The sequence below is a fragment of the Oryza sativa genome, chromosome 1 (assembly GCF_034140825.1).
Source record: "Oryza sativa Japonica Group chromosome 1, ASM3414082v1".
Taxonomy (NCBI): domain Eukaryota; kingdom Viridiplantae; phylum Streptophyta; class Magnoliopsida; order Poales; family Poaceae; genus Oryza; species Oryza sativa.
Genome location: NC_089035.1, coordinates 8,840,625 through 8,850,000, shown reverse-complemented (window position 1 = coordinate 8,850,000; position 9,376 = coordinate 8,840,625). Strand labels below are relative to the sequence as shown.

At 43.8% G+C, this 9,376-nt stretch overlaps 1 protein-coding gene, 1 long non-coding RNA gene and 1 pseudogene across 2 annotated transcripts; all 3 read right to left on the bottom strand.

Moving 5' to 3' along the window:
• Positions 1–573: 573 nt before the first annotated feature.
• LOC107275621 (coniferyl alcohol acyltransferase-like) lies at positions 574–2,075 on the bottom strand (annotated as a pseudogene).
• A 2,767-nt stretch (positions 2,076–4,842) lies between these two features.
• Positions 4,843–5,691, bottom strand: LOC112939620 (uncharacterized). The gene is made up of 2 exons (XR_003243406.2): positions 5,614–5,691; positions 4,843–5,170 (listed from the first exon to the last, which is right to left on the bottom strand). It is a non-coding gene; the product is annotated as an uncharacterized lncRNA (long non-coding RNA).
• Positions 5,692–6,409: 718 nt separating this feature from the next.
• Positions 6,410–8,053, bottom strand: LOC136354961 (glutathione S-transferase T3-like). Its single transcript, XM_066306879.1, has 3 exons — positions 7,977–8,053; positions 6,818–6,989; positions 6,410–6,724 (listed from the first exon to the last, which is right to left on the bottom strand). The coding sequence occupies exons 1-3, from the start codon at positions 8,051–8,053 to the stop codon at positions 6,410–6,412; spliced, it is 564 nt and encodes a 187-aa protein (XP_066162976.1).
• Between the last annotated feature and the right edge of the window lie 1,323 nt (positions 8,054–9,376).

Below are 9,376 nucleotides of genomic sequence, written 5' to 3'. Positions count from 1 at the left end.
AAAACAACAAGCTCGACCTCTCGTAACAATAGTGCATTGCACTCTTGAATAATAGCTACTCCCTCCATTTTATATTATAAGTCATTTTAAATATTTTTAAAGCTTTTTTTAAGTTTGATTAAAGTTATAGAAAAATTTAGCCACATCTAAAAAAAATAAGTTTCATTAAATCTAGCATTGATTATATATTTTGATAATATATTTGTTTGTGTTTTGAAAATGATACTATCATTTTCTATAAACTGAATCATACTTAAATTAATTTAACTAGAAAAAAAAATCAAAACGACTTATAATATGAAATAATAGACGGAGTATCAACTTTCAATACTATGACGGCCGTCCACCAACCACACCATCCCCATGCGGTGGACGCCCCGTCGAGCGACGCGCTGTACGACGGTGAGGCCAGCACCGCAGCGGCAGCGCCCGCTCACGGTGTCGCACCACCTCGACCAGCTTCGGCAGGACATCTTTATTATTTCGTATTTAGCAAAATTTATTCAAATTCAGTCAAAAATTGTTTAAAATTACGAAAGGGTTTTATTTTATTTCTGAAATATTGAATCCCGCATAGGCAAAGTCTATTGGAGTTCAGATTTTAGAGGTGATCATGCCTGCCCGCTTCGCCGAGCTACCACTCGCTGGCCGGAGACCAAGATACTCCGCCGTCACCGGCTTGAAGATGCGCCCCAGCCGCTCGTCGGACTCGAGCGCCGCCGCCAGCCTCGGCCACAGCAGCGCGCTCGCGATCCACGACCCGTCGCCGCCGCCAGGCCGCGCGGCGATCTGCACGAACCCCGTGCACAGCCTCGCGCTGGAGGACGACGTGGGCAGCGCCATCGCGGCGTGGCCGTGGCCGAAGTCGGTGTCCACCTCGAACGACGCGAACGCCGTCACGCTCACCGCCGGGCTGCCCAGCCCGACGCTCGCCGTGTCGATGTACCGCTGCTTCCCGGCCTTGTGCTCCTCGACCCAGTCCACGAGCTCCTGGAAGTGCTCGCCGTACGCCGGCGCGGCGATCGCGTCGCGCGCCATGGACGCCACCTCCGCCAGGGGCTTCCGCTGGATCTCCTCCATGGTGGCCTCCGCGACCGCGAAGGTCGTGACGTTGCCCACGTAGCTGCGCATCGCGGCGCGGAGCTCCGGCGAGGAGGAGAGAGTGAGACGCCGGCGGCCGTCCACCCACCACACCATGCGGCAGCGCGCGTCGCGCGAGCCCACCACCGCGGCGAGGGCCTTCCACAGGTACGCGGACACTGCCTGTACCCGCGTCGCCCGCGCCTGCTCGCGTAGCCGGGCGATGTCCGCCGCCTCGATGTAGTACAGGCGAGCTCTCGTCGCTCGTCAGGACGTTGACCTGGCGCGCGCCGTCGAGCGGCGTGAACGCCTCGTCGAGCGACGCGCCGTACGACGGCGGGGAGCGCGGCCGGAACACGGAGCGGTCGTGGTTCGGCCGTGCTCCGGCGGCGAGCGTTCCCGACCGCGCGAGCTCCGACCACGCGCTGACGAGCATGCTCAGGGCGCTCCCGTCCACGACGACATGGTTGGTGCCCCACGCCACGGTGAAGCCGCCGCAGGCGAACGACACCACCTGCACCGACAGCGCCACGTCGCCGGCGTACGGCAACAGGATCTTCCCGACCGACGCGCCCACCGTACCGTAGTCCAGGCTAGCGAGGGCCACGTCGGCCTCGCCGACGACGAGCTCCGCGCCTTGGTTGTGGCAGTGGATCTCGGGGAGGCCGGAGCAAGGGTTGGAGACGATGCGGCCGGCGAGCGGGAAGAAGTGGTTGAGCAACGACGGCAAGCCGGCGGCGAACGCCGCGACGACGTCGTGGAAATCGCCGCCGGTGGAAGGCTTGGGGTAGATGCAGAACATGGAGACCTGGATGGTCCGCGGGATGAGGTCGAGGTTGGAGACGGCGAGGACGTGAGGCCGGATGGACTCGTCGGAGGCCTTCACGAGTCGCCGGTGAACAACACGGACGTGCAGCTCGCCGCCATTGATGCAGCTGGCCATTCTTGTTGATGTGTGTCTTCCTAATGGCTTGCTAGCTACTGAAACTAGCTATAGGGCATGCAGTGCTTTGTAAGCTGGTCGAGTGAATAATGTATAGCTCGCTGATTGTCGAATGATGGTGTACAGTATATTTATTGGCGTGTGACCTTTGTGAAGTCAAAAGAATCTTGTGTGTTTCACGACGTTTAAGGTCGTGTTCTAAATTAAGATTAAGAGAAAGTTTAATAGTATACCTAACTACTAGCTCCAAATCATCTATAGCCAAATTAATAGCCAATTCGTACAATAGGTACTTACTACACTATTAATATTTGATCACACATATCATACACGCATTGTATCTTAGAGTCCGTACTGCAGCTGGCTACAGATCTGTAGCTCGCTACTCTTCTCTCCCATCTTTTATCTCTTTAAAATATGTTTATAGTTGGCTTATATTCTGTTATTGTACCTGCTCTAAACTGGGTTTGAGCTGGACTAATCTCTGGTTTAACGCGACCACGTTTCCCAACCTGGGTTTGTGTGTTTCGTGCTAAAACTTTATATAGAGAAGTTTCTCTAAAAATATCAAATTAATCCAATTTTCGAAGTGTACAATGGATAATAATTAATTAATCATATACTAATGGTTTACATCGTTTTTCATGCACTAACTAGCTAGTAATACTAAAAGCGCGTACAACAACATAATGTAAGAGGGTTATACAAGTTGTCACATCACATTTTTCTACCAGTTGTACGGGAAAACATAGGAATTTTTCTATCCATTCAAACCACTCGGAAAAAATCAATTAATATGTGCAACCATTACTATTCCTCTACCTTTTCTTTTCCTGTGAATTCAAACTCGTCCAAACCGAATAAGCCCTAAAATTTCCTTCATTCGAAGGAGACATCAGACTACGTACGCACATGGATCTGCAAATAGCTGAAATGTCGCAGGTGCCAATCGCAGATGATCCACAGTTTTAGTCTAGTAGTGGTTTTCATGAGAACCAAGCATAGTATTGACCTGTGGAATGTTTTCCTTTGGATGCTTGGAATCAAATTATGAAATTAGTGTACGTGTTGAGTGTTCGTTCAAGAAGTCTGAGATCATGCTCATTTGGTTTAAGGAATAATGATTAACCAACAACTTAATTAATTTATCGGACTTTGTTTGATTTTAGAATTGATCCATCTATGCATCCTCGTATCATCGCAACGTACGTCAGTGCTTGTTTGGAGTCACGTACACACTAGGTCTTGTTTCAAAACTCAACTTCACTAGCTAGTCCCTCTGTTTTTTTTTTTGGAGACATACTATAAAATCAAAAAGTCAAAGTTTGTACCCATTATTAATTAGTATAAATCATAAGCATATTTGGCAGGTAAAAACTATACAACCAGATTAGTAAAACAAATTATATGCGTGACTTCATATTGAGTCGATCTGTATATATATAGCTGGGCCAAGAAAATTTAGGTTATTGCTAGAGTTTAGTCACCCGAAGTTTTTACAATTTCAATCAAATTCCTCCTCACCAGTGAGCAGGTCTTGTCCTACAAGAAAAAAACATATATCTCTACTATTGAAGATGTTTTTGCCGGTATTTTGGTACGTCATCCGTGTATGAATCGGTTTTTAAATTCGTTCGTTTTTGAAAATACATGTCTGTATGTGAGTCGGCTTTTAAGTTTGTTCGCTTTCGCAAATACAAAAGGAGTCATATAAGAAATATCCTTAAAAGAACTTGCATGCTAACTTGAGATGATCAGACTCCTAACCGCACCTCATGATTTTTAAAAAGAAAATATATCCAAGCAAATTACCATAATGAATTTCACCTTAACTGAAGAATATAACAGTAATAAGATTAAAATAGTCTTCACCCGTTGCAACGCACGGGTATTTTTTCTAGTATCGTAGAAACATAAAAATTACCATAGAATACAAAAATGGATCTATGAAATTTGTTCACGTTACTATGAGTAAAACTTTTACTCTCCATTTTTACATCTTGTGGTAATTCCAGGTTTCACTAGATATGTTGTTTACACTATATATTTTCCCCTCCTACGATGAGCACGTCTTCTCCAGCGACAACCTGAAGACAGCGCCAGCATGGACCAGTGAGGGCGGTGAGGCAATAGATGGGAGAGAGGGTGAGGTGGCTACCATGGCTTACCAGCAATGACGACATCAAGTTCCTCAACGATCCCTTCATCTTTCCCAACATCGGTGTCTAGCAACATCAAAATAATTCTAGAATAAGGATTTCGGGGGTCAGGAGGTGGAGCGGGATAGGGGACGGTGAGGACTGCTTTAGACGGAAGGGCGCACGGGGAGGTGGTCGGCGGCAGATGGCGGCTATACTGCTAGAGCCAAGGTGTTGGGAGGAAGGTGGTAGATGGGGTCAGCCGCGGCAGCGTTAAATCTGCAGTGGATAGGAGGTAGTGGGAGCAATGGTGTGGAAAGACATTTGGAGAAGGGGAGACACCTCGCTGCCACCTGGCTTGGGGATTAGAGCAAGTATAATAGTGAGCTATAAGACTACTATAAGCTTATGTGGAGGAGAGAGGTAAGAGCAAGGCTAATAGTATAGCCAGTTGCTGACTAATAGCCCATTGCTAAAGCTAGCTACTAGTACAATAGATTGTCTGTTGGCTGGCTACACCTCATAATCAAATAGTAAATTATATCATGCACATATCAATGTGTGTATCAATGTGTGTGATCAAGAGTGAATTGCATCTTTGTAACCAGTTGTGCCAATAGCATATTCACATACCATATCAACCAAAATCTCTATAGTACAAAAATTACAAGACAATATTACTACATAACAATAACTCAAATACCATAGATTAATCGATAATATCATACCAGTCCGAACACAAGTCTTAACAAAAGGACATGGTAACGAAAGATATCTGTAGTTCCAAAGAACTGACAAGGTAATAGAGGATAAAGCAAAATAAACATAACGGTTTACAGATCCAAAAGTCACATCAACAATAGGGCATTAAGCAAAAGTACATATAAATATGCTGTCCAACAAGTGAGAATGATTTATTCATCGAAGATAGACTGATTTCTTCATCGAAGATAGACCCTTGATAGCAGGATCATTGCATCATATTACCATTGCCTGAGCTATGATCAACCTAATGGGAGAAGAAAAACACATATAACATCCCGAGTAGTTTGTCACTTGATGAATAAATGAAACAATGAAATCTCTTTTCAGTGAAACCTCACTAAAAGGAGTAATCAGTACATGTATTTTTCTGCAGTTGGTATATCTTACAAAGAAATAGTTGCACTGCCATAAAAATTGAGAATTTTATTGACCATTTCGTAACAGTGTGCAGTATGCCCAGATGCATAACAAATAAATTAAAAGTGAGTTTAGCAGGTAAAAGCAATAACAAAACACCATGCTACTGCATCATAAGAAAGAAAAGAGAAATAGTAAACTGTGGCTATTAGTAGTCTGAACTAGGAGTACATTTAGTTCAAGTAAATCATCACAAGGAAGAAAAGAGAATCATTAGAATGTGTCTGTAAGTAATCTGGCCTAGTACTAAATTTAGTTCATATAAGCTACCTTTGAGAAGTGCAGCACCATGATTTGGACATACTGAGCAGAGCATGTTCCTGAAATAAATTAGACACAAGGGTTAATTGATATAATCTACACACGGCAAATAAAAGGCAAAGAAACCACATGCTTATTACCCTACCATGTTTATGCATGTTGCCTATGTCTAAACTGATGCCAAATATGCTCAATTAAATCAGTTTTCAGTTGGGTATGCACAGAACGAGCACGAATAGTAGATTTTCTACGTAGCACATCAGTAAAACATGGATTATCACCAGAAGTTACTTCAGGAGGTAGGACTATTGATGTCCTAGGAATTCTATTGAGGTCAATGTCACATATCGCATCCTCTCTCTCATCTTCAACAATCATATTGTGGAGAATCACACAAGCTAACATGATTTTCCCAACACTCTTCCGTTTCCACTTCTTCGCTGGACGGCGCACAATGTTGAAACGGGCTTGCAACACTCCAAAAGCCCGCTCCACATCTTTCCTTGCCCCTTCTTGACGTTTAGCAAACAATTTATGCTTCTCTGTTTGTGGAAGTGATATAGATTTTATGAAGCTAGCCCAATATGGGTATATACCATCAGCAAGGTAATACCCATTGTTATACTCATTCCCGTTAACAGAAAAATGAACCCGAGGAGCCTCCCCTCTAACTTGTTCAAGGAATAGAGGGGACTGATTCGGCACGTTGATGTCGTTGTTAGAACCAGCGACACCAAAGAAAGCATGCTAAATCCAAAGGTCATGTGAAGCAACTGCTTCAAGGATAATTGTTGGGACTTTGTAGTCACCACGGGTGAATTGGCATAAACAAGAATGGACCATCCTTGAAATCATTCTCATACATTTTCACTGCCTTAGCCATCAGATCATCATGAGACTCCCCACTAGCATATAATGAATTAGCCTCCTTCCAAGAGCAACAAAAATTCCCAACCTTCTTCTTAATTTTACCAAAACGATCCTTAACTTGCTTAACTTGCCTAACCCGGCTTTTTGGGGTAGTGCTGTTGTAAGCTGCAGCAACATCGCCCCAATATTTATCATTCTTCTTGAAATTTGATTCTATAGAATCATTTGAGTTGTTCAGCCAGGCGCTGATCTGCAATTTTTAGGAAAAAGATGTTTACTGGTGTTAGTAATGTGAGTGATGTACATCACATTGACAAATAAATAACTCACACAGGCCACTTACCAATCTCAAGTCTTCATCGTTCGTCCATAATAAGCGTTTCTTAGTCCTAGAGATATCTCCATTCTCAACATTGATAGGCTGTGATGGACTCCCTTCGGCGACATGATGCATATGGTTTGATGGGGCATTGATAAGATTAACGAACCCACCAGGAGGACGAGATTCCACTCCCCTGTATAGAAAGCAAGAACATTATAGTTTCACCATAACTAAATTGTTTATGTTGGATCCACCACTGCTGCAATTGTAACTAAAACAAGCTAAGGTACTGATATCCTAAAAACAAGCTACTGAAACTTATAATTAGCACAAAAACAAGGTATTGATATCATTTTTAGTGTATAATTAGCACAGAAATTTCGTGCTTCATCTTTTATATTTAAAATCATACACATTAATATTAATATGGTTCATTGTTTGCTCTTTTGGAGAGCACACTATTGGCCATTGTACATGGTGATATTTTCTGATCCCTTGATCTTCTTGCCATAAATATCTCCTTACAAAATATATTTTCTCTTTAACATCATTAGGATCCGCATGCGTTAAACCAGATCGGTTCTAGTAGATCAAGATGATATGCCGTGACGGGACTGTTTTTCTCTTTTACTGGGGAGAGATGTACTTGGTCTTTGTTTACTGTGGGGAGAGATTGATTTACAGCAAGGGACTAAAAATAATTTTAGATAAAGATCCCAGCTCAGGATATGGTATAGGCATTTTTTAGTAATGCAGATTAAGTAATAAAACTCACATGCTATGTTTTATGTAAAAAAAGTGCTACTACAGCCAATGTCATCTGATTCTCATTTTAATCGATATCACGTATACTAAAATTCATGAAAAAAAATTGTAAAATTTTAACATGGTCCTTAACATAGATCGCAAAAATATCTTTTCAAATTCATTTAACGCACGAACACAATAGTAACAGGCATATAAAATCTGAAATATTAGACAGAACTATGACAAATTTGTATTTTAATCGATATCACGTATACTAACATTCATGAAAAAAAATTGTAAAACTTTAACATGGTCCTTAACATAGATCGCAAAAATATCTTTTCAAATTCATTTAACGCACGAACACAATAGTAACAGGCATATAAAATCTGAAATATTAGACAGAACTATGACAAATTCGCAACTAACTTACCATTCTTCAAAATCGTGTTGCAACTCGATGTTGGTCTTGGCAGCCATAGGGAGAGGACATACAGATGAACTCGGCATGGCTTGCGATGGTGGAGAAGCAAACCAAGCTGGCGGTGGGGTGGCGAACCAAGGACCTCCATAAGGATATGGCACTGCCGACGGGGTAGGAACACCGGGAGGATTGGCGCAACCTCCCTCTTCCTCCGGCGAGACATGGCTATTGGTGGAGAGGAACTAGGGTTTTCGGTAAAAATATGTTGCGTGCGGGCGGGAGAGATTAGCGAGGGGGAAGAGGGAAGGCGGATAGTGGGAGGCGGAGACAGTAAATCTTACCGGATTTTTGAGGCCGGCAAAATAGTAGATGGGGATTTTTTTTTTTCAGTGGATTTGTGTCGGGAGGGGAAGAGCTCTTCACGCGCGAGAGGGGAAGAGATGGCGCGCGTGGGAGGGAAAGAGATGGCGTGCGGCACGGGAGATCGAGCGCCATCACCCGGGATCGCGCGGGAGATCGAGCGCAATCGCCCGGGATCGTGTGGGAAGGGCGGAGATCGGGCGGGCGCTGGGTGGAGGGGAAAGGGGATCTCGATCAGCTACGGTGGGGAAGGGATCGGCTGCGGTGAGTGGGTCCACAAATCGCGTTTTTTATCGCCCAGGTAGGCTGCAAGCAAGCGATAACGCGTGGGAAAGAGAGCTATCGCCGGGCGATAGATTTGTCGCTCGCTCGCTTCTCTCTCATCATTTCTCTCCCCTCCACATAGGAATATGATGATATGGCATATTTTTGGAGCCTGCCTAGTCAGCTTATTGTACCTGCTCTAACAAAAAATTAAGAGGGTTGGCTCTCATGCAAGAGCTAGCTTAACACAATCTCCAAGACAAATACATTAAATGTATAAGTGAGAGATAGAGAGAGAAGAAGAAAATTGTAGCCAACCTTATAGCTAATCTCATTATATATGTTGGCTTTAAGATGAGCTAATAGTAGGAGGTGAGCTATACTATTATCGTTGCTCTTAGGAGGAAACATCGGCAGGACAGGGAGGCATTATGCAGGGGAGGGTGCGGCAGATTCGGAGCATTCGAGTCTTTCTATTAGTAGGATCTAAGAGGTACTCCATATACCAAAACACGGATGTTAGGGAATGACCTAATATTAAATTAATAGAAAAGGTATGGCTTTGAACTCAGGCCGGCTAGTCCACCACATTGTGAAGTTAGCTGGAAAACCCCTAGACGTTTCTATCAGCTATCCTACATAAAATTACACAAAATTATGTAGGGAAAATACCTAGTAAAATTAAAGTGCGCTTCGATTATATAGAAGGCCCCATTTCGTCCTCAGATCCTGGCTCCCCACACTGCCTATATATGAAGACGGTGCAACTGCAGAGTTGGTCATAG

Bases quoted from the DNA above. Each gene is read 5' to 3' on its own strand.
- LOC136354961 (XM_066306879.1), bottom strand. From the start codon at position 8,053: ATGCCGAGTTCATCTGTATGTCCTCTCCCTATGGCTGCCAAGACCAAC. The intron at 6,990-7,976 runs GTAAGTTAGTTG...CTTTCTATACAG, and splicing joins CAACACGATTTTGAAGAATG to GGGAGTGGAATCTCGTCCTC. The intron at 6,725-6,817 runs GTAAGTGGCCTG...TAAAAATTGCAG, and splicing joins ACGATGAAGACTTGAGATTG to ATCAGCGCCTGGCTGAACAA.